We start from the raw sequence: 23,207 nt of genomic DNA on the forward strand, positions 1-23,207 counted from the left end.
AGCTTGTCATTTCTGTAACGGCTCTCATGCTTACTCTACAACCAAACCCTACTCTTCGTGACAGAAAGGAGGTACTAGCTGGCTAGCTTTCAAGTTCATTTCCCCCCAATGTGCCTGTGAATTATGTAAAACAAAACAGATACAAAATAGAAGTCCAGCATCAATCCCCCATGGCTCACAAATCCCATCTCATGCGAAGACCAACCTGGGTTCAGCATCTCTCTCCATCCCCGCCTTCTCCTTTTTCTCTCTCCCTTACCGTTTGGTTTCTCCTCAGAATGATGGCCACATGATCAGTCTGTGCAATAATACCGCTTTTAGAGATGATCAACAGAAATACTGACCCCCCCACCCCTACCCCATCTTAGGTATCAGGCTCGGCTCTGTTGGCTCGCGTCACCACCCAGTTGGAGGAGGTGGGAAGAGAGCTGGACCTAAGTGAGGAGGAGCTGGAGAGGAAGGAGGAGCAGGGAGAGGCGGTATCTGAGAGGTGAACAAACACACATATACACATACACCAGCCCACTCCCACACACTCACTCCCTCTCCACATCCCCCCTTTACACACACACACACAAACACACACGAAACACACACACACACACTCATAGAGAAACAATCAAATCTATATGTAATTCTATTCCAGTTGCTAACATGACAAGAAACTCATGATGGATGTGCTCAGTATATGCTTATGTATATGCATATGTTTTCCTTTTTGAATTTGCTACAGACATATATTGAACACAATCACAAGTGAACATAATCAGTTATATTTTCTAATCACATTCTAATCTCTTTTTTTCCGTTTTCCTGTTTTATTCAGAAGATAAGAAATGTTCAAATTGGTGTTGGTACTCCAATTATTTAATATTGTAGTAGATTGTTTCCTGAGTTCCGCCTAGGTGACAAGGAAGTGCTGCCTGATAGGCTTGCTGTTGTGTGGTGGTGTCTGTTTACTGTAGCTTATGAGAGGTAGAAAGCATAAGTTCTTTGAAAAATACCAAACTCTTCTGTGTTTGTGTCAAGTGTAAACCATAATGATTATGGTGAATAAACTGCAACCGATGGTGGATACAGTTTAATATCTCCAATTTGATTTAGTCAATATTGAAAAAATGACAACTTTGAACTCATTATTTATTTATTTTTTTCCAAATGTTCGTTTGTGATCAGAAAATTGAACTGATAATCGCTCCACGGACCCAGTCAAGCATAAATGTCTACCTGTTGAGCTTCCAAATGATGTTGTTAACACACTGATTCTGTATAGAAACCAGAGCAGATGCATTTTTTGATGTAAAATTGATTAAGCAGATAGGCAGCTAAACCTAAAACTAATTGCATGTGTTTTTTTCTGTTGGCTTGTTCTCCCTTCTTTCAGGAGCTGGCAGGCTGAGTCGGTGGACAGCGGCTGTAGCAACAGCACTGCGTTCGCCACGCCCTGTGTGGAGGGGCTCTGTGCTGAAGGCATCTGCATGACCAGCGGGGGGCGTTGTGTGCAGCCCAGCGACAGAGGCCTTGTTGTCAGGGTAACTGCTTGTCTCTGTATATCCTGGCTCCTACATAATGGACATTTGTCAGCGATTACCACAAGATATGTCACATTATACTGCATACTTATTTAAGAAGTATTTGATGTCGATTGCATTTGAAAATTGGTTCCAGTTTCAGTTCAAAAAGAAATTCTGTCTACTGATCATGTTGTTTTGTGAAGATGTCACCTGGATGACTGAGGTTTATATGTGTCCTATCTGAGTCAGTAAATCACCTTGATGTTGAGTGGAGGTCATAGTTCTGCCTGATTGGCTGTTTGTAGATGGATGAGTCAGAGTGATGAGTTGATGAAAGAAGCCTCTTTCATCACAGCCTTTTTAAAGGTCAGATCTTTGACAGGATGATCGGTGATGTGGCCGAGTCTTCACTCTGAGTTCCCACGGCTAACAACTCCCCACCATTAAAGCACAGAGTGCTGCAAAACATGCATCACAATACAGATTTGGTGGGGAGAAACATAGATAAAGGCTAGATGTCTCGTCCAACGGAGTCGAACGTCCACACATGGTGGCCATCTTGCCCCAGTCAGCTCGCTCACCCATGACATTGTGTTGGTAGTGGTATGTACTTTTATGTACTTTTTACATGAGTGAGTGAGCTGACTGGGGAAAGATGGCCGCCATGTGCAGACGTTCGACTCCGTTGGCCTGCAACGTGGACAAGACATCTAGTCTTTATATATATCTATGGGGAGAAAAGTATTTTTCTCTGACTTTTTGGGTCATGAATGGAATACCCACGCAACAAAACCCGTGCTGATGTTTTTCTACACTTATTAATGCGGCTGAATTGCTCTGCTTTGTGCACCGTAGAGCCCCTAACATTGTTTTGGGGCTATAATAAATAAAATGAAATTGAATTGGATCAATGTCCATATTCATGTTTTAAGACAACATGTGAGGCTAACATGTGGCACGGTTTCTCTTCACATACAGGAAAAACATTTTCTTCCTCAGAAATATGGGTCACTCAAACCTTTTATGCTATTTGCATTTCTTGTGGCGCCACTGGCATCTTTCATCATGTGAGAGTCCTAAAAAACTTAAATGGGATGGATTCTCTTTTTTGTAGAATGGTGTCAAACATATTTGGGCACTGTCAAGTTGTACGGTTTTGTTTTGGTTTTTGGTGAGTTTTTCAGTTTTGTTTGGTTGGTTTTAAGCACTGTGTTTTTTCCCCAACTCGAAAAGGATGTGACACTGAAGGAGTTCTGAAGGCACTGGGTTTCACTCAAGGATTGGACAGACAACAGTTGTTTCCGTTTTTGGTCTTTCCTCTTTTTTTTCTTTTTATTTAGAATACAGAGCACAAGTCCATAGGGTTGCAATGGTTAACAGTTAGCACCAGGAACCACTTTTTTTTGTCCTCTTAGTCCTATTAGTTTCTAGGCCCTTAGGTGAAAAACCTAAGGTAAACAGACATGAAGATAGACAGAGCAGTAGTTAGTTGCCACTTAAATAAATGTGCAAAATGCAAATACATGGATGAAATGTGCAAATATGCTATAATCCTGTGCAAATACATGAATGAAATGTGCAAATATGCCTCCAATAAATATTTGCCATGTTACAACACTAGGAAAAATAAATATTAGCAATATTGCATTTAGGATTTGTAGAAAAATAGTAATCTGTACAAAGTGAGTATACATTAAATTGACCAAAAACTACCCAAATTCAATGAACATGAGCAACCCCACTATAAAATATGAAGCGCCCATGCCCAACTGGAGATGCGTGGTTAAAAGAGTTACAGTCGTTGCGCTAAAACCACAATTAATAGACTGCAAAGTCTCAGATGCAATGTGCCCAGGCCATTAAGCTTTTAGTTCCGTTTTTAACCAACATTAAAACACTACAATGGTGACAATCAGTGCAAACGCCAACCTCCAAACATGCCGACCGTATGCGCCACAATTTAAATCAAACGAGACAAGCGCGACAGGCACACATACACAAGTGGTACGTGTGGTTGCTATTGCAACCTGCGTTGTGTAGACAAGCACAGTCCCGTACTGGATTCAGCAGCGATCAGTCTTTATTCCAGTAAAGTGCCATGGCGAAGCACATTGGAACGTACTCCAGTTTCAGTAGTGTAGATCTGAACAACAAGCATCTCCAACTCTAGCCATTTGTAATGTTTACAACACGTCTGATTTTTAATGTAAATGAGCTAGGTCTCTCATGCAAACAGGTCTGGCAACCTTTTGTTGTTATGTATGACAATGGGGTTTCTCGGACCCGCTTACTGAGATGTTACTCAATGGCTTACCCCCTTTCCCATACTATAATTGGTTACAGTCACTCACACCTCAGTTTGCCACCTGAACCCAGATGTCTGAGCAATATCAGTTTTGAAACATTTCCTTTGTTACCATGATTACCACTTTGGAGATTATGCTGGCCAAGTTTTGGGGGTCACAGCATTTGCTTTATCATGAATCTCATGTTCTCACACAGGATAAACTGTAATTTCTTACACTGCAAAGCACTGTACCCGCTGGCTTCCATTACGCACGTTGTAGGTGTGTTATCTACATAAAGGCAAATGCAGATCTTTTCTCACAAGCATTGCTAAATGCTATGTGCGCATGTCATCTTTATTCTTTTGCCACCTGTCATGTCAGTTGCAAATCTTTTTTTCAGCAATTTTACCTTAGGGGAACTACTTTAGAGGAATGTTGGCCCCAGCGAAAATATTGTTTTCTTTTCCCACACCCCTTCAAAGCAGTACATGCCATTGATGTTTCATGTGATGAGAGAACACCTGCCTACCAGAGGGAACTGTCAATACACAGTGGAACCAGTATTCCCATTCCACAGTGTGCCTTACGGCTCAGATACACATGCGCGTCTTTTTTCAGGCAGAAACGCTTCAGTAACGCCTTGGCAAAGTGCGGCGGCCAAAACAGAAGCGGTGCGCTTCCCTGCATTGCGCTGGAAAGTTGAGAATAGTTCAACTTTTAAGCGCACCTAAAAAACGCTTCAAAGACGCAACGCGTGGTGGAGAAGGGGCGCATGCTTTAAACGCGCCGTACCATAGGAATCAATGCATTTGTATGTGTATCTGAGCCCTTAGTGTGGTAGTGTTTTTGTGCTCGGAAAAACTGCATGAAACATGTAGCATTGGGACTCAAGCATGTGCATAGGATAATCTCAAACATAACTATTTGAAATTTAAGAAAATATATTAGTGAATAATTTATGAAACTCTCTGTTATCAAACAAGTGCCAAGTGCCAAGTCATGAGCTCTATCTGCAGAGAATGAGCCCCAATGGCCTTTAAACGTTGAAAATGTGTTGAATCTTGTTGAGGTAGTCAACTTAATGGGCACTCTGAAGTGGTTGTTTAAGGGACGCCAGTGCATTGCATAAACCTCACTCCGTGGCACTTGAGGTGACATGCTGGCAACAGGTGCTAGCACCAAGAGGCTAGCCTCACTGCTAGCATGCCTCTTGTTGGAGGCGTTACACCCTTCCCCAAGGGCAGTAAGCCCACACTGAGGAGAGGGTGACACCAGGACGTGACTGACAGCTGCTTCTGTCTCTCCCATAGGTGGATAAAGCTACAAACACAGAGGTGGTCTTCCCTGAGCCAATGAGGGTGCGGCCCAAGGAGCGTGGGGGGCGCTGGGGACACGCCTCCCCCTTCATGCGAGGCAGTGCCATTGTGCGCTCGCAGACTTTCTCCCCGGGAGCACGCAGTCAGTATGTGTGCAGGGTGAGTTCTCAGTTCAAAGACACAGAGACACACAACCACACACACACACACACACACACACACACACACACACACACACACACACACACACACACACACACACACACACACACACACACGATGAGCGTGGGCATGTGGCCACACCAATCATACTTTATCTCATTTTACAGCAGTCAGTCTGATTTAAAACATTTGAAAATGTAAAAGTTCATTATTGATGATAGATGAAGATTTTTTTTTTTTTACAATGTGATCTTTGTTTGTATCCATTATAACTAAAAAGAATATTAATGAATTATAATATGAATTAATACGGAATGTAATCATAAGGACACGTCTGCAAATGTAAGCATAGGCTAAACAAGGTAGTTGTCCATAAATGCCCTTGATAATTTGGGAGGGAGGGAAGTTTAAGGGGTAGCCTACCCAGGGGAAGCTAGGCTTCCTCCAAATGAAATGGCTTGAGACGTGAATATCTCTATAAGAAATACACATTCTGTTCCAAAACAAGTAAGCTAACTACCTAAAAGGCATGCAAAAACCTTGCAAACACCACCAACAGCCAAGACACTGATCGCCAACACATTAAAAGGTGTCTTTTGGCAATTAAACTGGCAATGTCATGCGTGTGAAAGCTTTTATTCCATTATTGCACAGTGTACCAGCCCGTTACACAGAACTAAATAGGGCATATCCTGGATGTTAATCTGTCCTTCATATCATATGCTATCAAGCTGAATTTGAAGATGGTACCTAAACTAGTTGCCTATAAAACCATCTCAAAAAGTCTGCAAAAATTGTTGCATAGGGTTACTTTAAGTTTCATTGTGTGCACTATATTTTACCTGTGACTGTCGACAACTTTTCAATGTCAATTAAGCTTCTGGCTTTACAGTATGCTTGCACAACGTACATCACTGCTGTCGAGAGGAAGTTAAACTAAGGCCACACAGGTGTACTTTCCCTTGAGAAGGTACTTATTTCTCCCCCAAAAACAGCCCTAGAAGATGCCCTATAGGGGCAGTTCCTGAGGTCGTAACACTCTCAAGGACCCAAGAGTTCCTGCAGTGAAAAACAAGCCTATAAAAAAAATATTTTTTTGCCATGTCAGTCCCTTGGAGAGATGGGTGATTTATTATGACATTGAAAGCTATAAGACATCTCTATATGATTCGTTCTCACCTGTCTCTCTTCTCTCTATCACTTTGTGTGTGTGTTTTATATGAATATCTTTGTAATGTATGTTTGTGTGTGTCTGGTTTAGTTGTACCGAAGTGACAGCGACAGCTCCACGCTACCAAAGAAGTCCCCCTTCATCAGAAACACTCTGGAGAGACGGACTCTGCGTTACAAACAGGTACAAATCAGTTCTGGTAAAAGTGACCGGTCCGAGCACCTCAAAGTCTGCATCTGTCCAATTCTTCAGAAGTTGGAGTAAAGAACTCACCTTAGTGTGTGTGTGTGTGTGTGTGTGTATGGGGCACGCATGATCCTTGGGGTTTGTGTGTGCACAGCAGCAGCAGTCGTACCGCTCGTCCCTGGCAGAGCCGCCCACGCGCACCTCCCTGGACCTGGAGCTGGACCTCCAGGCGTGCCGCACGCGGCAGCGGCAGCTCAATGACGAGCTGAACACACTGCGGGAGCTCAAGCTGCGGCTGGAGGAGCCACAGACGCGCGACACCCCCGACCCCCCCCTCTGGGCCCTACGTGACGAGCGCTTCCGCTGCCTGTTACGTGAGGCCAACAGACAGGTACGCTGATCCCACCCCAGATGCACGTCATTTTCAACAGCACTTTTTTATAACTGTTGCTGCTGAGAAAAGGCAATGACGACATTCCTTCATTATAAATATTGTCAGTGACTGGGTTTTGAAGGCGAGGGTCGTGTGGACAGGACACACGTTATCCAGAATAGCTCAGTATAGAACAAAGAGTGTCCATAGTATAATTAACCACTAGTGACAAGAATGAACATGGAATAGGTAGATTAGATGCGACCAACTCATGCACGGAAATGTAATAAAATCCAACACATGTAAACCTTAACAATATAAGCTCTAGATCCTTACCAGCTCAGGCCAGAGTATACCTCAGGGATGAAGTGTGTAGGCCAAACTATACCTGGGGGTGTTAAACAGCCACAAGAAATAGAGGCCTTGTGCTTCCATGCCATTAACTAGCTCTTCTAAAGCTAACCCCCCCACCTCCACCAGGCCAAGCAGAGCCGGCAAGAGCAGAGGCAGGAGGAGGCGGCTGACCGGAGGTTGAGGAAGGCCTCCAAAGAGGTGTTGCAGATGAGGGGCCAGAGTCAGAAGGAGCCCTTGCCTGTTCAGACGTTCAGGTAACCCAGACCTGTCAATCTCTAAAATAGTCTGAGAATTACTAGATTAGAATTACATAAATTACAGCCTCATGGTATGCACTTGGCAGTTGCTGGAAGAATTGTCTGAACCAACTTCTAGGAAAATCCAAGAAGTTGCTAAACTTGCTGTCCTATGTCCCACAGAGAGAAGATGGCATTCTTCACTAAACCAAGGTTCCACATACCTCCTCTGCCAGCAGACGATGTATGAGTGCAAGACTCTATACTACATGATCTAATATGAAGTATCTGTCAGTTTTATTTTGTTCTCTGTTCATTATTTTGTGTATTTGTATGCAAAATCCCATGAAGTCATTCGAACAAATTGTAGTTATTTCAACAGATTGAAATGATGTAAGAAAGTATACAAAGTAAACAAAAAAGCTTTACCAAAAGGAGTGTTTGTGTGTGTGGGGGGGGGGGGGGGGGGGGGAGGGGTGAACTAACACAGACACAAATTCACACACACATTTTTGTAATTATTGACAACAGGTATTTTTTAGAGGGAAAAAATGGGTCTACTTATTTTATAACAGAAAAAAAGTATCATTTTACATCTGTACGATTTAATGATTTACCACAAATGAATCTTTTTTTTTTTTCTTTTGCTTTTGTAAGGCTGGAAGACGGGAACAAAGTCAGTTTAGACTAATTCACTGTACTGTAACTTATTTTATAGTACTTTTCCTTGAAGGAAATAAAAATGCTATGCGCTTGTAGGTGTATTTTATAAAGCTTAAGACAAATAGCACTTCAGTGTTTGACGTACAGTAGAATGAAACTTCCGGCTGATTTTGTTTCTGTTACCTGACTCTTTAAAGTTCTTTGCATAAAATGTCACTTTTTTTAATCCACTTTTATTACAGTTGTCATTGTCTTCTTTGCTGTTATTATATTAAAATTATTAATATTAATAAATGTTTTGTGTTTCGTGGTGTATAGGGAAGAGCAGGGCATGTTGTCACTCTCAATATATGGTAATGGTGAAAGGTCCTGGTCACATTGTTTGTTGTAGCCTAGGAAGAGAACGGTCACTCCACCCGGCCTCAAACCCAGGTCTATGGGGTCCCAAACCTGCACCTTTGCCCCAGGGGATAAGTCGTCACATTGGATTATTAAACAAATAAGAACATTATTTGTTGAATTCATAATTCAAAACATAAATTGCCTGTCCAGAGGTAGCCTACATGCAGCATAGGCCAATCGCATAGGGATCTCATACATTGAATCCAAGTCTTTTTCTTAGACTGTTCCGCACAAACAAGACCAGTTACATCTTCAATCGATGGTGTAACAGTTCACAGACACACAGCTAAATCATTGTTTGACACAGAACACCTTGGGGTCGTTGATTTTGACTAATTGGTGTCATTTGCTAGGTCGAGACTTAGAAGTAGAGGATGCAGCATTTGCACCCACAAGAAAAGGAAAAGGCCACGGACCAAGAAACAAACAACTAAATAATATGCGAAATAACAAACTGAAAGAGTGGGTGTTTGATTTATCTCTGCTCCATAGAACGGTCAATTCAAGAAATGGAAAACTTTAGTAGCAGCACGACTAATGTCTGAAATTAGGGCACAAGGTGAAAGGTCCTGGTCACATTGTTTGTTGTAGTATGTACAACCTTCAACGGCAGATAACATTCACCAGATAGGCTGTTTATAGTGTGAAACGTTTAGGTGCAATGTGAGAATGCAGAATTGTCACTGAACTCAAAATGGGGGAGGGAGTCTGCTATGCATCAGTTTAAAAACTGATCTGTGATCACTAATGATAAGGCAATTTCTTCTGTGTTTTCTTCAGCACAACAGTCCTCTGCATGAGGAGGTCCCCCTTGGTTCAGGCCCCTTACCTGCAACTTATACCTACACATCCCTGTTGCTATGTTACATAAAGCTGTGGACATCAGTCCTCTAGCTACCTCTAGGTATTAGCGTCTGTCCTGTCCGCCCTGCTGGCTACATAGACTGAGGACAGCAGGACAGGCTCTGTCTCATACACAAAGCAGTATTCCCATGACGGTTTAAAAGAAGAAAAGTGGAAAAACAAGCAATGACAGCTGATTTGCCCAACATACTGTATGCACGCACTGAGAGTGTTTCTCCTGTGTAAGCCTAGGGGCATCATAAATACATCATAAAGTTTGTGTGTGAAAACCTATGTAGAGACTGTCCTGAACAGGCTAATTACAGAGCCAGAGCCAGAGCCTGTTCAGACGTTCAGGTAACCCAGACCTGTCAATTTCTTAAATATTCTGAGAATTACTAGATTATAATTACATCAATTACAGCCTCATGGTATGCACTAGGCAGTTGCTGGAAGAATTGTCTGAACCAACTTCTAGGAAAATCCAAGAAGTTGCTAAACTTGCTGTCCTACTGTATGTCCCACAGAGAGAAGATGGCATTCTTCACTCGACCAAGGTTCTACAAACCTCCTCTGCCAGCAGACGATGTTTGAGTGCAAGACTCTATACTACATTATCTAATATGAAGTATCTGTCTATTTTATTTTGTTCTCTGTTCATTATTTTGTATGCAAAATCCCATGAAGTCATTCGAACAAATTGTAGTTATTTCAACAGATTGAAATGATGTAAGAAAGTATACAAAGTGAACAAAAAAGCTTTACCAAAAGGAGTGTTTGTGTGTGTGTGTGGAGGGGGAGGGTGAACTAACACAGACACAAATTCACACACATATTTTGTGTATTTGAATGCAAAACATTTTTTTTTAAGTTTTTAGAACAAATTGTAGTTATTTCAACAGATTGAAATGATTGAAATAAAAATACTATGCGCTTGTAGGTGTTTTTTGACGTACAGTAGAATGAAACTTCGGGCTGATTTTGTTTTGTTACCTGACTCTTTAAAGTTCTCCACACAGACAAGACCAGTTACATCTCCAATCCAGGGTGTAACAGTTCACAGACTCACAGCTAAATCATTGTTTGACACAGAACACCTTGGGGTCGTTGATTTTGAGTGTGTGTGTGTGTGTGTGTGTGTTTCTGTGTGTGTGTGTGTTTGTGTATGCACATTGCTCGTTTACACCATTGGACAACTAAGGTTAGTTCAGATCAAATGATTTGTGTGCGTGTATGTGTAAATCAGTGATTGCTGAGGGTGGAGAAGACAATGATCCTATACTGCTATCCATCATGGACTTTATGATGAGCAAGCCTGTTAAGTCATCATTCCGAAACCCATTGAAGAGCTTTCTCATGTCAGTTCAATAGGTTTGAAATGTGTGGCATGTCTAATTGGTGTCATCTGCTAGGTCAGGACTAAGAAGCAGAGGCTGCAGCATTTGCACCCACAAGAAAAGGGAAAGGCACTAGACCAGGAAACAAACAACTAAATAATACGCAGAATAACCAAGTCCGATAATTACTAGGTTATAATTACATAAATTACAGCCTCATGGTATGCACTTATTTTATAAGAGAAAAAAACGTTTTACACAATTTGTACACAATGAAGTTTGAGTGTGAAAGCCTACACTGTAAAAAAAAAAAATCGTAAAAAAACGTTTTTTTTTCTGGCAGCTGGGGTGCCAGAAAAATACTGTGAAATAACAGAAAATTACTGTACCGTAAAAATACGGTTATTTCCCGTAATTAAAATACAGTTTTTAGTTGTAATTTTACCAAGATTTTCCCTTATTTTCAGGTTTTTTAACATTAAATAACATAATTTTCAAAATTTTAAAACAATTAAATGACCTAGAAAAATGGTAAATAACCATTGTATTACGAACATTATTCGTAATACAACATTTATTTTTCATTTTTTTAGGTCATTTAATTGTTTTAAAATGTGAAAATGTTGTAATTTAATGTCATTTTACGGTATTTTTTCTGGCGCCCCAGCTGCCACAAAATTACCGTTTATTATAATTTTTAGTGTATAGTCACTTACCTGATCTTTCAGCCTTTGAGAATATGCCTCTCTCTATCACTTGTTCACACACTAAATCCATTTATTGGTCTCATAATTACAGAAATGTGCTGTTAAATTAAATTACCCATGAAGATGGTAGATTAACATTGTTATACGAGTAATAATGCTTACATTTACAGAAATGTGCTGTTATTAGTTGGTTTTAAAGGCATTATTTGTTTAAAAATCCTGTATATAATTTTTTATGAGATGTAATATAATAGTATACAACAATAATTTGATTAATCTTTAAAAACAAGTTTTAAAAAATGAATATTTAAAGCACTTTCAACTTTAAAAAAAAAAAACTATACTCACCTAATAAAACCATAATTATTTTAAGTTTAAATGGTTTAAACCAGTTTTTGGCCAGTCGGAAAAGGGCTTAAATGAATTGTGTTTGAACAAGACTAAGCTGAACAAGAACAACTGCAATTTCCCGTTCTCTGTATTTTTATTCTGTATATATAAAAAAAATAACTAACAGGTAACCATACAGCAACTGGTTCTGAAACAAACAAAAACAAATTCAACTGAATTGGAAATGAAAGAAAAAAAGTAAAAAAAAAACTAAACAAAAATCCACAGACTCTTGATATCTTCTAATATCATTTCCAACTCGACTGCAAATGTAAATGTTTTTTTCAATAAGGCCCAATACATCAGCCCTTCATCTCCAAGTGGCATAGCAATCTTGTCACTTCTTGCGACGATCAGATACTGCTGGGCAGCTCCGCTTGGGTGTCCAATGCACACAATGCTAGGCTGGTGGCCTCTCGATGAATCAGGATTCTCAAGCAATGATGAAATGCTCGTTCTAGGCTGTAACACAAAACGTTTGAATTACTACATTATTAAACCAGCATGGGGAGGAGACCACAACACAACATCAGGAGGTTCAGTGATGCAACCAATAAGTCATAAGTAACAAACATACTTGCACAAAGTCCATGAGGTAGGAAATGGCTGATTTAACACTGCAGCGACTCCATCCAGCCCCTCGTCCTGATGGCATTGGTGGAAGAAGGTGTGTGAGCATCTGAAGTGCTTTGAAGCAAAGCATGTCTACATGAAAATATTAGAATCCAAACTAGAATGCGTTTCGTGAACGAACTGCGAGAGTGTGCTTGCTCTGTTTTTCTCTCATGTTTGCTCGTTTATTGTGACAGGGTCTAGTGTGTTCGTTGGCATTAAAAGTTAGTCTTCTCTTATAAGCCTAGTTAGTACATCTGATTAGAGCTAGCAACCATGAATTGCAGATTAAGGGGTCCCCTATCAGTGTTTATTTTGGCAGCTATTTTAGATTCAGTCTTAAGACAAAAATGCATATTAGTTTGTCACATTTAGTCATAGTTATCCTTCTTAGTTTAAGTCTAGTTTTCGAAAACTGAGCACACTACAATAGCTACGCTGTGTCCAGGTTAGGGGTGTGCCAAATAATCGTCATGACGATGCATCGCGATTCTAATTTTCACGATCTACTGCATCGATTGTTGACGCCAAGTATCGATTATTAATTAAAAAAATAAAAAAAAATTTTTTTTTTTTTTTTTTAAAGGTACCGTATGCAACAATAGCTATTCGCTAAAGGTATGCTAGCAGCTAAAACTAACGAAATCTCTTGAAATGTGCTGACTTTGTCATTATGACAAACTAGTTACTCAACGACTGTCCTTACACAGTCAACAACATCAAGCAAGTGCAACACAAGACTAAGCAAGACGGCAAATAAGCTACTTACTAGATCGGCAGAAGGTAAACAAGTCAGGTCGGCGGGCATCGGCAGGTAAAACTACATAACGCAGTTATATGCCTATCGACCCTGCTATGCCAATGGCAACGACGCGATTCTCCATATTAAATGTCATTGTAGCGCCCCAATTTTTTTTAAGCTGTTATTTTAAGGTTAAACTGCTTATCCCAGTGGCGGTCCGTGCATTTCACGACTAGGCCTTCAGCGATGTCCTACACGATGTTAAACTGAGTGAATCCACCTCCTAATACCATCATTATGACGCCATGGCTCTCGAACCAGTATATTTTATACAGAAAGGCAGTATAAGTGAGCATTGCATCACCTTAACATAGTCGAGTACAACAGACTTTATTAATATTTCCGGAGCATTTCAAATCAATACACCCGTATTAACAATACATTAAGAGTAGTAAACTCTAAGTTATATGATCGCTTGGATATTACTGTCACAACTTAAAAATAAAAGGCGATTTTCAGGGATTAGTCTACAAAGTTTTATTAAGTCCACCAAAAGTAGCCTATGTGACTCAATGTGAGGTTTAACAAGTTTAACAAGTAACATCGCATTGTCCCACCTGCAAAGCAGTTTCATTAAACTTCCCATACTCACGATATCCAGTTTTTCTTGAAAGTTCCGTCTTGAAAATGGCGTTGTAATTGTATCAAAAACTGGAATTATCAAGTTTGTGTAAACTAATTTATTTGAGTTGGTTAATGTAATTATATTTAGTCTTACCAATTGAAACAACTAGAAGAATAAGCATTGAAACCGATGTACGTCGTTTTAGCCAGCTAAACTGAGCACTGAAGCACTGCACCGGTCTGCCTCAGTATCCAATCAAAGGACGTTTACGTGTCACGTTCAACACGAGGAAAGAAATCTTCCGGGCCTTCTAGAAGGCCCAGTGTCGCCAACTCGAAATCTGATTGGTTGTCACAACTGTCTGTTTTAGTTCATTCAACTTAAATGAACTGAAACAGCAAGTTGTGATAGCCAATCAGATGTACACGGGCCTTCAATGTGAATTCTGAAGGCCTCAGGGAAGATTTCTGTTCTCTGGGAAGATTTAAAGGAGCGTGGCAACACATGATAGCGGAAATATGATTGGATGAAAGCTCTAACATAAATGAACAACGCTGGAAGCATGAAATGAAGATAATGGACTATGGGGAATCATTTAATACATATTTATGAAAAGAAAATATTAAAATTAAATTTATTTTATTACATTTATTTTCTGATGATGTTTAGGCCAGCAGAGAAGGCCTTGAAGGCCCTGACGGACCGCCACTGGCTTATCCTAACCCTAATCCTGAAGCATAATTGTTGCATACGGTGCCTTTAAATTGCATGAATGGTTGGCGAACATCAAGCATTTCTGGCCGCGCGATACTGCGACAAGTCATTCATAAACAAAACATGCAGTGTATCCAGTAATAATAATATTTGTGTTAAGTAACCTCCAAAAGTCGTTTAAATAAATACAGCTATGTATGAACTGAGTTGCTTTGAGTTATCAATTGAACACACTATCCAGATCATACACAGCCAGTCAGCCACTGGTAATGCCTTCATTTTTTTCTAACAGTGTTCAGTGAAAATTCGCAATGCATCGCAATGCATCGCAATGCATCGCAATGCATCGCAATAATTCAAGTATCGCGATGCATCGTGATAGAATCGCATCGTGGCATGTGAATCGTGATACGAATCGAATCGTGACTTCTTTGGCAATACCCACCCCTAGTCCAGGTATCCTCAAACGTTTTTCAGGTAACCTAATGGTTCAAGGTCTCTCATGAATCATTACTCCCAGGACACGGGTTAATGTTAACTCACGCTATCGGTCCTCTCCAACCACATTAGCAACAAAATAAACTGGTGAGCTAACAAGTTAACCATTCTTTCAGTATAAGCTACTTTTGCATATCTACAACGTATAGGTCTAGGTAGCTTACGTTTAGCCCCGTACTCAGATATTACAGCTGCTTAACACAGCTAGGATAGCTAACGTTACCGTAGTAGGAATACAAGCCTTAACCCACTATATCCACACAACTAAATTCATGAATTACTTCAAAGGTTTACTTCACAACTTGAATTAAGGAAAATTATCCCCTGTTACGGCTAGCTGAAACTGCCAGTGGATACTCCCATGGATGGGAGACGTTAGCTGCTACGGCTAACTAACACTATCAGTTTCCATAAAAATTTCAGTCAGTACACTGAAAATGCTGCCATTCAACTCACCTTAACGAAGTGGAAATACGGTAGCTAGGTTAGAAACTGTAGTTACTCTTATTCTTTCTCAAAGTTGAATTGAGAGGGACAGAGAAATACGGTTCCTCTTATTCTTTTTCAAAGTTGAATTGAGAGGGACAGAGAAAATGCGGTTCCTTGGATTGGCGGAGGTGTCAGTGAGAAGCACAGGTGCAAGCCAGTTTAATGAGCCTATTATGATGTCATAATGCACAGAGTTCTGCCATGCAAGTCTATGGAGAAAAAAGGGGATGAAAAAGAGGAATAAAAAAGGAGTGGCAAGGTGTACCGCCACGAAAAGTCATAGCAACCTGCACCGGATCGGGCCGGACGTTTTGGTGTTTGAATGGCGTCTCTAGCTCAATCGGGCGAGGAGTAGTTAGCTGCAAGAAAAACGGGGAGAATAAATAAAGAAAACTTGACGATAACAATACTGTGCTTCCCTTCGGGCAAGCACACTAATTAGATATCTACCATTACACAAGGTTAAAGTGCATATGACACCTAAAAAAAAAAGGTAAACGGCATATAATTATCAAGACTATACATAAAACATAGTACTTTGAAGTCATGTGTAAACCCGATGATTGAAAAATTAAGTTTGTACACGATTTCAAAGTGTGGTTTTCGCGACGCTCTTCGACAAGCAGTGCCGGCATACCTGAAACCTGAAGTCTGTGGCAGAAAATTGCTCAAAATTGCTGAATTCTTCACCCTCCATCGATAGCTGTGTGGTGTGGGAACGAATGAAGTCTACCGCCACTGACATCACAGGGTCACCTGGCGGTAGACTTCATTCGTTCCAACGCCACACAACTAGCGATGGAGGGTGAAGAATTCAGCAATTTTGAGCAATTTTCTGCAACAGACTCAAGCAGAGATGAGATTGAGGAAGACTTCGATCCGGATCAGTTTGTAAAGGTGATTGTGAGCATTGAGCCGTATCTGGAAGACGAGCCAGCAGAAGAGCCGAGTTCTGACAGTGATGACATAGTAGCTAGCTAGCCTCGCTGCTATAAGTATAACGCCCCCCTCATTGAGGCAGATGTACTGTTTGCCTCCAGTCTCTTAGCTCTTTCACAGCTGTTGTTTGTTAGGTCAGCCATTCTAAATAGGTTCTACACATATGTGAAATACATTCCCTATTTAATGGATAGAGAGCAATGCTCCCAGCATTACTTCACAGCAAATTACTTTAGTTGTCATTTCAAGCTTGCTGGAGAAGGCACTCTTGTGCGACACACATTCTGCACCCACTTCTCGCGTACTTCCTCGTCTTTTGGAAATTTGAAAAGGCTAAAAGAATGGGAACTGACGTTCGAGCAATATGCTGCAACACACCGTGAAGGCATATTTACAACTGATCCTTAAGAAATAGCCGGTGGCTCCCTGAGAAAATGTGTTTTCTGTCAGGAAAAATGGCGACCAAGTGCAACAGAGTACCTCCGTTTACGTAATTTAAGTTTTTTAACGCAGGGTGGAAGTGAGTCGCTTGGGAAGTCGGTAGCTCAGTGGCGCTGCATTCAAATGATGATTTTAGTCAAATGTGTATATTTTTCCTCAACATATATATATCGATTGTGAAATACCACCTTCGTTCTATTTATTAAAAAAAAATAGTATTGAGGTGTCATAAGCACTTTAAGTCATCTTGAACAATTAAACTGGCTTCAGTTATTATCCATTGCATAAAAGTTATAAGTGCATTTTCCCCCCTATCTTTCTGAATGCGAACCAACATACCATCACTGTTGTTCCTGGTGGTTGAAGGATTTTCCAGATCCTCAGACAACTCCAACGCAGCAACCTTCATTAGCTTAGGGATGATGTTCATCTGCCATTTGCGAAGGAAAAGATCAGCTTTCCCCTCAAACTGGCTGGGGGGTGGGGGGGGGGCTTCAAAGGACAGATTCACCGTAGCTAAAAATGAATGAATCCGCTGTGTGAGGCTGGATCAAAGTAGTGTTCCTTTTCATGGGTTGAAGGTAGAGAGTGGACATGAGGCATCAGTCAATAATACCAACAATACAATGGCCCTTATTTCTGAAACAATAAACATTTGGTACATCAGTAAAATGTGGGGTGGGAAGGTAAACATCATTTTTTTTCACTTACATATCCCTCATTGTGTTCCTGGATTTTGACACTCAATTTAGGAAACGTGGTGACGCACCTTGTCATCACTGGATGGGTAACTGAAAATAACAGACAGCATCAACCAAACCATTTCTAAACACACATTGAAGAGTTCAGAAGTCCACCTGACCTTTTTTGTGGTAAATTGGAAAAAACACAGCTGGCATGATTATCGTATAGTAGGCACTGAGAATATTTCCCTTTATATCATACCTACATTTTCACAGAAGTGGTTTTTGCACCTGAACTCTTCAATTAGAAACATGTATTGCCATCAGTTATACTCACACTTCACATGTATTGACTAAAATATTAATTTTAAGTATGAGATATATAAGAACAAATTTCACTCCACTGTCAATACTTTTGAATCTCACACTTTGACAGTGTCGTCAACTTACAATCCTCATCTCTCCTCAAGATTGCTGACAGCAACCCTCACAAGTAGCACCCTGTTTTTTGTGCATATGGTACCAGATTTCTCATATTCTGTGAGTATGTTTGGAGCTATTGATTGAATTAGTACTTTGAGTGCCTCCAATCCACTGTCGTCCAGCCTGTCATGGGAAGGTAGAAAATGTGTCTGTCTTGGCAGGGGAGGAGGCTGGAGAAAAACACAAACCAAAGCAAAAATGTATGAGCCATTGGTGCAGTTTAAAATCCCTAAACAAACATTTAAAACACATATTTTCAACAGGACTGCACAATTACTTAAAAAATTAGCAACAACTATTCAACCAAAGTTTTCTTATCTTACAGCCTTACCGGACATATCAGTTGAATTTCTGCGTTCGCTAGCTCAGAACCCGTCCAGAAAAAAATAACTGAAATGTATCAAGTTCGTTGATGTCTGTGTTACGATCTGTATCAATAAACTCATTGAAGTCGGCATTATACATGAGAAATCAATCTATATATACACTTCAGAAGGTAGGCCATCTTGAGATTTTCATTCATCAAGTAATTCCTTCGCATTTCTTAGGTGGTAACTATCTTGCAGATCTCTCTGCCATCTAGGTAGATAGATGCCAGTATTTTTTTTAAAAAGCTAGCCTCCATTTGCTGATAAAGAGAAGAAAAACAAGGTTTTAGTCATTATTCACTACAGTAAAAAAAAAAAAAAAAACCTTACCGAACTGTGTTTTATTTGAACCGTTCAAGGCTGGTTACTCTGTTGTAGAATTGAACAGAAAAAGAAAATGTAGCAGGTCAGGAACAGACAATACAATGACCAATACTCAAGCTATGAATTCAAGTTCACAGGAGATTGCTCCCGATTCCATTGTGCCTTGTCTGTGGGGGGGGAACTCGAACAAACTAAACTTAAAAGGCATTTCACAACCAAACAACACAATAACATGTAATGCTGGTGTGCCGTGAGACTTTTTCCCCCATAGAATACATAGATTGTGCTTCGAGAGAAAAGGGTTTGGGGAAAACTGATTTCCACCACTGGCGTTGCCCCTGCTCTATGGTTATAATATAAAATGGCGCAAACTAGCCAACACGATATGCTAAATAGCTAGCCTTAAAGCTATGGCAAAAGAGTATCTATGATATGTGCTTAAAAGAGCCTTCGTCATTAGAAAACGCAATATGTTACTAGCCAGGTTTCTACTTTCTCTCACTCTGCATGTTTTCAATAGCAAATACAAAATGCCAACCCATTTTACAGATTAAATTATCCAGGTTGGCTAGCTAGCTAACTTGAACTGTTAATGTTACCTTAGCTAGCTACTATGGCTTACATTACCTAACGACTACGAACTGAAGGTTGTCAGTGCAAGCTAGCTAGTCAAAGTTAGCCAGAGCCTCATATGGTGTTGGCTACACTCACATTACGGCCCCCATTCAGCACACCAGCATGACAGCACGACAACCTATACACAATGAGCCTTTCATCATCAAATACAATGCCAGGGTATTAAGCTTTTTATTTTTGAGAACTCAATTAAAGTACAAAGACATTTACCTTTAGTCTTCTGCTGTCGTGTCAGTGTTGAAACTCCGTGGTAACCAGTGCAAGAATGTTCTATTTGGGCGCGCGCAGACCCTACATCGGCCTCAATGCGGGAGGCGTATGAGAGCATAGACATAATACATGTATGAGAGCATAATCTGTATGCTAACGGTATACTTTTAGCAGAGAGGCTAGCTAGCTTAAACTACTATGTGTCTTAATGGAGTTTTGGTCTACGCGAAATCAGCAACCTAAAATAATATTTGAGAGCTTCAGTTAAGACCACCAATACCAAGCACCATCCGTGTAGCACATAAACAACTAACCGAGTCAATGTAGACGTATAAAAAGTCGTGTAGATAGCTTAATTCACATAAAATATTTCCCACTAACAGGCTACACGCCGCCATCTTTGTTCAGTTTCGATATTTTTGAGTGACTCACTCTCAACCAATCAGAATGCTTGATTTCATCTACCCGTGTTACAACAGTAAATAAACGTATTTCTAATGGGTTTTTTCTGTGTAAAACAACAGAAGTATTGTGTTTTCACAGTTACAGTGATTTCATGCTATTTTACATTTGTCATGTAAAATCACAGTCTCTTTTTGTAAATTGAATGGTATTTTAAAAATACAGAAAAAATCTGTAAAATAAACAGTGAAATTCTGTTTTATTACATTTTTTTTTTTTACAGTGTATGTAGAGACTGTCCCAAACAGGCTAATTATGGATGGTATGTGCAGAAAGTTATTACATAATGCATTCTGTCTTCTGTAACACTTTACACAAGTCATTAAACTAGGATATTTTATTACATTTTTAAAACATTATGTACACACGTACATCATGTACAATCTTTCCATTCCTAAAGATGTGTGTAAAACAACAGTCAAACAAAATGCACGCTTATGTATGTAGGGAAACCTGTTAGATCACCATGGCTTGTGGCCATCTTAGGTAGCCTTAAGGGTACGGCAGCTTTGAAAGTGAAGGGGAAAGATTACACATGTTAAACCGGTTCATCTCTAATGGCAGTAAAATCATGCAAGCACTGAGCTTCCTTTGCAAGTGTCATCACACATCAGATCACTAGTGGTTAACCAGTCCATCAGTACTCAGTTGAGATGATGCTGCTCCAACTTAATTCGATGTAGTATTGGTAAGTGTTTATGAAAGGCCACTGTTGGTATGGCCGACTGCAGAGTGTCCCCTAAACTCCAGGCCTATAGAGGGAGCTAGATGGGGACCGAGACGATGGTGGGAAGAGGGCCGATGGGTGGGGGGGTGTACTTCTCCACACGCATCAGCCGCCGCAGGATGTCATCTCGGTCCCTGGGCCAGCTGTAAATGTGCGTGTTCTGAAGCCATCCGGGGACATGACACTGTTAAGACATTGGCCATTACTCAAATCGCCTCAGTCAAGCGTGATTGGCTGAGCAGGTTGAAACAGGTGGAAAATGAACAGCAATAAGTGCATGGAATGATAATTGGAGAGGCAAACTCGATGGATGTGTAAAAACCTGTTCTGAGATCTGGCCAGAGCCATTGCAAAGACAAACACTATTGGTGCTATTGATTACTAGGAAAAATACCCAATGATGATCAATAGTCTTGCCTCCCTGAGCCAAAACATTACCATTCTGCTAGCCTGACGATGTCATACTCATAATTCTAGTCAGAATATGAGTCTGATACTGCTACATTGAGCTGTGATTATGGGGCGTGTTTTAATGAACCAGGAAAAAATATGCCTTTTCGCTTAATTGGATACCTAGAACCAATCAGAGCAACGTAGTATGACCATCTGTTATACTTATTAGCAGTGATGCTAGCTAGCTACTATGTGTTTCGATGGATTTTTGGTCTAAGGGTTAGCAGTAACCTACAAATAATGGTCTAGAGAGTTTCAGTTAAAGGCACCCAGTGCAACTTTCGAGGCTTAAAAATAAACATTCAATTTCTAGTCTTTTTCACACGTAGTAAGTTTCAATAACTCCATACGATTACATATCGACATTCAAGGAGCAAAGATGAGACGTCGTTGTGTGGTGAGAACTGTTGGAAAATCGATAACAACAACAATCGCCGCCATTTTCTTTATTTTTTGTAACCTACAATAAATACAGCAGGATTCCAGTCAATGGAAAATGGCCTCTCCCCACCGGCGATTGTTGTTGTTTACGATTTTCTATCAGTTCTCACCACACAACGACGTCTCATCTTTGCTCCTTGAATGACGATATGTAATGGTATGGAGTTATTGAAACTTACTACGTGTAAAAAAGACTAGAAATTGAATGTTTATTTTTCATTGAATGTTTACATAAAGTTGCACTGGGTGCCTTTAAGACCTACAATTCTCTGCAACATTCGTGTAGCACATAAACAACTAACCGAGTCAATGTCTACATCAAAAAGTCGTGTAGATAGCTTAATTCACATAAAATATCTCCCACTAACAGGCTCCCGAGACGCCGCCATCTTGGTACGATTTTGAATCTACCGTTAATTCAACTCAAGCTTTGGTGACGTAGTTCATTACGTTATGGTCGATCATCTGTCCATCAACGTATAAAGCCCGCCCTGACAATTTGATTGGCTGTCATGTTTTCGACCGGGAATAATTTCTCCCCAACGGAGCAGTGCCAGACCGAACTTCCAGACTAAAACATTTTGTGGGCAGGGTTCGGTCTGGTATCCAGGCTACCATTCTGCTGTTACACATAAACAGATTAAGCATTTTAGTTCAATTGCTGTTTTATCGCTCTGAAATCCATCTCTACAGTAACAGTCCACTACGGAGTTTAACAGATTCCAACTGAGATCGCTCCTGCTTGGGGGAGATTGATGGCTTGCTACAGTTGACCAATTATTGGAGAATCTAGGCTGACTGCTGTCCTGTCCTTAAAACTGCCCTGCTAGGCGGTTATGGTCGTCTCTATCTCCTAACAAGGCAACAACCATTTCTTCCACAGATTCCTCATTTTCCTTATCACGAAAAAGGTTTCCACTTGTAGTTCCATTTGGTTATGGCTGTGTCTTCTGTTTAATGCTTGTGAACTGTGTAATTTTCCATCAATTTAATCCAACCAATTGATTGACTTTTCATATATTGCAACATGAAAACAAGCATGAGCACTCATAACATTTTACAAACATACACAAACATAAACAATTATATGAACATTAATATGCTATTAACATTGTTGGTAACATGTTTGAAAGCTGCATGATTGAGGCTCACCTTTCTAGCTCCTGGAAACAGAATAGGTATAAACCTGAAATTTTTGCAGCCATTCTGAATAAATTCATTCTGAAGCTAAAAAAACACAAAAACAACAAAACAACAAAGAAACATTAGTGGTAAAACAAAGAAAGAACTACATTGGGACTACATGGTATTTTGAAATAATTAGAAAAGTTACTCAAAGTATTTACATGATAAATAAGTAAATTTCTATGTCAATATGTTTAGCTGACACAATGTGAAAACCCTAAAGGAATAAGAAC

General features: G+C 40.2%; 1 protein-coding gene across 2 annotated transcripts in view; it reads left to right on the forward strand.

The window, feature by feature from the left end:
- The window catches only part of wwc3 (WWC family member 3), a 48,246-nt gene extending 40,228 nt beyond the window's left edge, over positions 1-8,018 (forward strand). For both annotated transcript variants that reach the window (XM_080860450.1, XM_080860451.1), the window contains exons 17-23: positions 369-490; positions 1,385-1,532; positions 5,113-5,277; positions 6,542-6,634; positions 6,792-7,028; positions 7,491-7,618; positions 7,784-8,018. In XM_080860450.1, coding sequence (XP_080716576.1) covers positions 369-490; positions 1,385-1,532; positions 5,113-5,277; positions 6,542-6,634; positions 6,792-7,028; positions 7,491-7,618; positions 7,784-7,850 — 960 coding nt within the window. In that variant the 3' untranslated portion in view covers positions 7,851-8,018. The remainder of the gene's footprint in view (positions 1-368; positions 491-1,384; positions 1,533-5,112; positions 5,278-6,541; positions 6,635-6,791; positions 7,029-7,490; positions 7,619-7,783) is intronic.
- The last annotated feature ends 15,189 nt before the right edge of the window (positions 8,019-23,207 follow it).

This window comes from Sprattus sprattus (assembly GCF_963457725.1).
Source record: "Sprattus sprattus genome assembly, chromosome: 2".
Lineage (NCBI taxonomy): Eukaryota > Metazoa > Chordata > Actinopteri > Clupeiformes > Clupeidae > Sprattus > Sprattus sprattus.